The sequence below is a fragment of the Aegilops tauschii genome, chromosome 3, assembly GCF_002575655.3.
Source record: "Aegilops tauschii subsp. strangulata cultivar AL8/78 chromosome 3, Aet v6.0, whole genome shotgun sequence".
Lineage (NCBI taxonomy): Eukaryota > Viridiplantae > Streptophyta > Magnoliopsida > Poales > Poaceae > Aegilops > Aegilops tauschii.
This window is the reverse complement of record NC_053037.3, coordinates 536961362-536966277: the sequence shown is the minus strand read 5'-3', so window position 1 is coordinate 536966277 and position 4916 is coordinate 536961362. Positions and strand designations below refer to the sequence as shown.

The window sequence follows — 4916 nt, the reverse complement described above, 5'->3', positions numbered from 1 at the left end:
AAGAAGATTAGTTTCTTTTTTCTTTCAGTGGCGCATGCAAAAGTCTAAATAGCTCTGTTACTGGAGTGAATTGCAAGAAACCACCACATTTGGGGCATCGTTTGCGAAAAACCATCAGGTCACTAATCTTTTGCAAAAATCACCGCAGATTCGGTAAACATTTTGCAAATAGCACTGATCAGGTGATTTGGCTCATTTGATCACTTTCTGACAAGTGGGACCAGATTGTAAGAAGCTGACTTGACAAAGTTTTGACAGACACACCCCTGAATTGTAAAAAGAAAAAGCAATCAGACCCTCCTCCCCCCTGCCTCGATCCCGTCTGGATCGGGAGAGGCCCCGAGCTGCCCAACTCCCGCGCCACTCCGGCACCACCCCGTGCGTCCTCTACCCCGCCGGCGAGCCACAGCGTCGCGGCCCTCTTTCTCCTTACCCGCCGCTCCCGCCCGATGACGCGGGCGTGCGTGCGGTCCATGCGGCGCGCAGCAAGGCCAAGGATGTCCGCCGCGCTGTGGATGCGGTAGGGATCCTCGAGCGTGTCGGCCACGCTGGGGATGCCGGCGATGAGAAAGACGCCAAGGAAGTCGTGCAGGATGAGCTGTGACTGCATCTGGCCGCGAGCGGGCGAGCTCCAGAGCATATCAATTCTTCCCATGTTCTCTTCTAAGTACTTTCTATTGATTTGAACCACGCACGTGTGTGCACACTCATGCGCACTTGTTGAAGCTCCTGGTCGGCCGCAATCTCGGCTCGCGCTGCTTGTCGGAGCATCGTCTCCCGGTCAAACCCAAGCCGCTCCGGCTGAGACGGGTGGCAGTGCAGCTTCCTGTTCTATTGCCTCGTCGCCGGCGAGCAGGGCAGAGCAGGCTACCGCGGCGGCCAGAGGCTAGGGCTGGATGGACAAGCGCCGGTGAGCCTCCCGATGGCGACGCTTCACAAGTTCGCCGCCGTCGTCGAGCTGCAGATCGCACAATTGCGCGCGGGATAAGCGGTACACCTCCAGCGCGCACTGGGTCACGATCGTGCTGCGGGGTTCCTCGAGGACGAGTTCCACGGCGGGGTACCGGTGCCCGGGCGCGCGACGGTAGTTGACGGAAACGACCACGGCGACCGGCTCACTGCAGAAGCGTCGGCACATCGCGTCTGGGGGCATGGATGCTGCAGAGAGCAGGAGACGGGGGAAGAAGGGGATGTGCAGCTTGGTCTACAGCAGGCGGCGAGCGCGGCGTGGTGGTGGAGATGAAAGGTGGCGGCGCGGTGGCTCGCCGGTGAGGCAACATGCCGCCGGCTGAGTGGGCGGAGCGGCCATGGAGGCGTCCTGCAGGCAGAGAACGGAGGGAGGGGTTGGTTGCTTTTTCTTTTTAGAACTAAGGGTTTGTGTGTAAATGTTATGTCAAGTCAGCTCCTTACAATCTGGTCCCACTTGTCAGAAAGTGATTAAATGAGCCAAATCACCTGATCAGTGCTATTTGCAAAATGTTTACCGAATCCGTGGTGATTTTTACAAAAGATTAGTGACCTGATAGTTTTCCGCAAACGATGCCTCAAATGTGATGGTTTTTTGCAATTCACTCCTGTTACTGTCATCGCCAATAAGTTCTACGCTTAAAAAAACTAAGCTATAAAGTGTGCCCTGGATGAATGAGCACATAGGATAGGGACGATGGTATCATAAAAGAGCCAGCAGCTCATGGGAAAGGGCAGAGGGTAGAAACAACACCGGAGACCAATCGTTCTGTGCTCATGGCATAGCTTCCCTCAGCTCACTCTTTGCAACTCATGGGACAGAGCACGGGTGGAATCAGCACCGGAGACCAACAACCACTCTTCGCTCATGGCATCGCTTCCCTCGGCTACTCTTGCCGCGTTTGCTTCACCATGGTTTTCGTCCCCGCGTTGGGTAGTGACCTCTAGGCTGCTGCAAGCAAAATTACACGACAAAAAAATATATATTCAGAAACAGCATTCTATCATATTACATGGACATGAGTCAAGTTTGTTCGTACTTGTGGGAATCAACCCAATGCGCGCTGCGATTTCCAACTTCTTTCTGGTGTAATCCAAATAGTTCTTCCGTTTCTTAAACTAAAAACAAAAATCAGACTTCCACTTCAGCAAAAGAAAGCCAATTGGAGACGGATCAGATTCAGATTGAAAAAAACATCTCCTAACTACAAAACTAGCAAGATCAACTAACCATTTTCTTAACGGCCTCCATGATCAAGGGATGAGCTTCGTCTTCCGGAAGCTACAGATAAGCAACAGTGTTAGTCACATCGATGTAAAAGATTCCAACCAGGCATGGATCCACACAAACCAAGCTTACCTTCTCATCAATGCCATCCACGTAGGTATCATACTGCAAAGTGAAACAAACAGAAAAATTAGTGAAACAAGATGATTAAATGGAAATATGGAAGCATCTGCGGATTAATTAATTAGTTAGTTGATGAAGCCAAATGAACATTATATGCGATGTAGAAGAACCTACGTTATATTTTACCAAACTTGTGTCTGGACAGCTATCCAGCGCAAATTTGATCAAAGCCCTGCGGGAGGGGAAAATGTCCTCTTTATACAATTGCCTCAAAGCCTCACCGAAATTCACCTTAGCAATGTCAAGGCAAGTGAATATCAAAGTCAACAAGCATACAAAGCTAGCACAGAGAGAACAAGAGCACCACAAGTTTTCTTGGTTGTGATGAAGATTTAGGCATGAGAATACAACCTTATTCTTAGCAACCCGTTTCCATAACTCAAGATAGAGACCAACCAAGTCCTTCCTGTCTTTGAAGTCAAACCGAAGGTTATTTATATGCTCCTGAAATTGAAAACAGAAATGTCAAATACCACCACCACATATTTCAGTATTGCACCCGCCAAATTAATAGGCGAGGCAAGCGCATTACTCTGAAGCCAGACATAACTGAACGTCCAGGAATATCACGAAACTGCAGCGCAATCTTCAATGATTGAAAGAGAGCCACTAGCTCGTTTCTCATCCGCTACACAACAAAATTAAATTGTTATCATGCTCATGTGTGACATTATAACACAAGTGTAGTTAGATAGAATGCAAGAAGCTTTAAGAGGTACCTGATCCCCAAAGAGTGCTGCTTCATCTTCAATCCACTGTCGCATGGGAAATAACGCTATCAGATCAAATTAGCGGAACCAATACAATGGTTTACACTTTACTGCATCATGCCTACCTTAATTTTCGCTGATATCTCCTCACGGAACTTGACATATTCTAGATCTCCCTGGTAGGTATGGTAAGTCAGGCGGTACTCATCCCAATCTCCGTACATTGGCTGCACAAAAAGGAAATGTTAATTGTAGAACATTAAGCTGCTAGTACTAGAGCACATAAAGAAAAATTATGCACTTGCTGAGTTAATCATGACTACCCAAAATAAGTTATTAACAAGTTCCCTAAATAAGGAGTATAATCATGGTCCAACCAAACAAAAATAAAATCCATCCCGAACCTCAGGAGTAGTTTAAACAGAATGCAGAATAACTGTGGTTGTAGAAACAAATTTGATCAAGTCTATGGAAGTTAAAATAATCGCCATGGAGGAGTCAATTGTTAACCTACATCATCACGAAGCACTAGCCGCTGGTAGTCGTCCAAACCAGCAAGCTTGCATTGTTCAGGATGGAAATACCATTCAGGATCCTGTTTGACGCGCTGAAGGAAAATATTTTCATAAACATACAGAGCGTCCAACTGCTTGTTCCTTTGTGCATCCTCCAGTTTCTCTCTAAAAGAAGATAACTGCAGTAGAAAAGCAGAAAGTAAATGAGTACAAACACAAATGCAGAGAAATCAGACTACTCAGATACACAGGCCAAACCAACCAGGTAATATATCATGAAAACTGTAAAGCTAAGTTGTTTCATTTCCAGATTAAATGTTTTGACGCTCAAAGTAACGTTCACAAAAAGAACAGATACCTCAAGGGCTTGGATGTAGTAGCGGGAAAGCCGCTGGTAGACCTCAAGCTGCTGCTTTTCATCACACGTAGAAGGAAATACTAGTACACTAGCAGTGTTCAACTTTTCAATGAGTAATCTGCACTTCGTCATGATGGCCTCTTGGTCCAGATCAAGGAGGTTTTGTAATTCCTCTAGTCCCTGTTCTTGTTTGTGGTCAGTTAGAACCTTCTTCTCTTCTGTCGCTGGGATTGGGATGTTTACCGTCTTCTCTGGTGTCAACGTGCTTTCTTGTGAACTGCTGTTGCCGCGGCTGGCAGGAGGAGTTAATTTGTCCATCCGGACGCGTCGATCAGCCAGCGGCGGCCTCCGACGGGAAGGTAATCTGAGCAGCGAAAATTCGTGGATTGCTCGCTCGTGGATCCAAGGCGCCTGGGGAGAGGGATAAAAAGAGGATTGAGGAGGTGGAGATGAAGACGGACAGCCGGGCGGGTACAAGTTTGGGGAGAGATCCGACTAGGATAAAAGTTTGGGGAGCGATCCTTCTCCAAACCTGAATAAGAATCACTCCTCTCGCCCATGACCCATCCTTCTCTCTCTTCTCTGCTTACTGACGGTGGCGGCGGTCCAGATCCGCATCCTCCCATCTGAGGCTCCAGCGGCTTGTGTACGTCAAGCCGGTGGTGCCCTCCTCCCCTTCTCTGTCTGAGGAGCAGGTCACGGGCGTGCTCCTGACTCCTCCCCCTCATCAGGATCGCGGCGCCGGGTATACCTGGCCATCTGCCGGGCCGGGCCTACCAAAGCCTGACGCAGAAAACCTAGGCCCGAGCCCAGCCCGGCCGTCGGGCCTGGTTTTGGGCCCAAGCCTGGCCCGAAAGTGATATAGCCCGCTGGGCCTCGGGCCGCGGGTCTGGCCCCTTCACTTAATCGTGAAAAAAGGCAGGCCCGAGCCAGGCCCGGCCTTTAGGCTTAAAATC

At 49.0% G+C, this 4916-nt stretch overlaps 1 protein-coding gene across 3 annotated transcripts; it reads right to left on the bottom strand.

The window, feature by feature from the left end:
• Nucleotides 1-1526: 1526 nt before the first annotated feature.
• On the bottom strand, nucleotides 1527-4666 carry LOC109737351 (uncharacterized). 3 transcript variants are annotated; one of them, XM_040404631.3, is made up of 12 exons: nucleotides 4493-4666; nucleotides 3961-4371; nucleotides 3602-3781; nucleotides 3213-3314; nucleotides 3097-3132; nucleotides 2910-3005; nucleotides 2729-2821; nucleotides 2492-2608; nucleotides 2327-2359; nucleotides 2198-2248; nucleotides 2007-2085; nucleotides 1527-1918 (listed from the first exon to the last, which is right to left on the bottom strand). In XM_040404631.3, exons 2-12 carry the CDS (start codon nucleotides 4276-4278, stop codon nucleotides 1911-1913), a joined length of 1113 nt encoding a protein of 370 aa, XP_040260565.1. In that variant the 5' UTR covers nucleotides 4279-4371; nucleotides 4493-4666; the 3' UTR covers nucleotides 1527-1910. The 3 variants fall into 3 exon arrangements, with proteins under 3 accessions (XP_040260565.1, XP_073367116.1, XP_040260566.1); XM_073511015.1 differs by having other exon boundaries at nucleotides 2928-3005; nucleotides 4493-4617; XM_040404632.3 differs by having other exon boundaries at nucleotides 1800-1915; nucleotides 3961-4608.
• Between the last annotated feature and the right edge of the window lie 250 nt (nucleotides 4667-4916).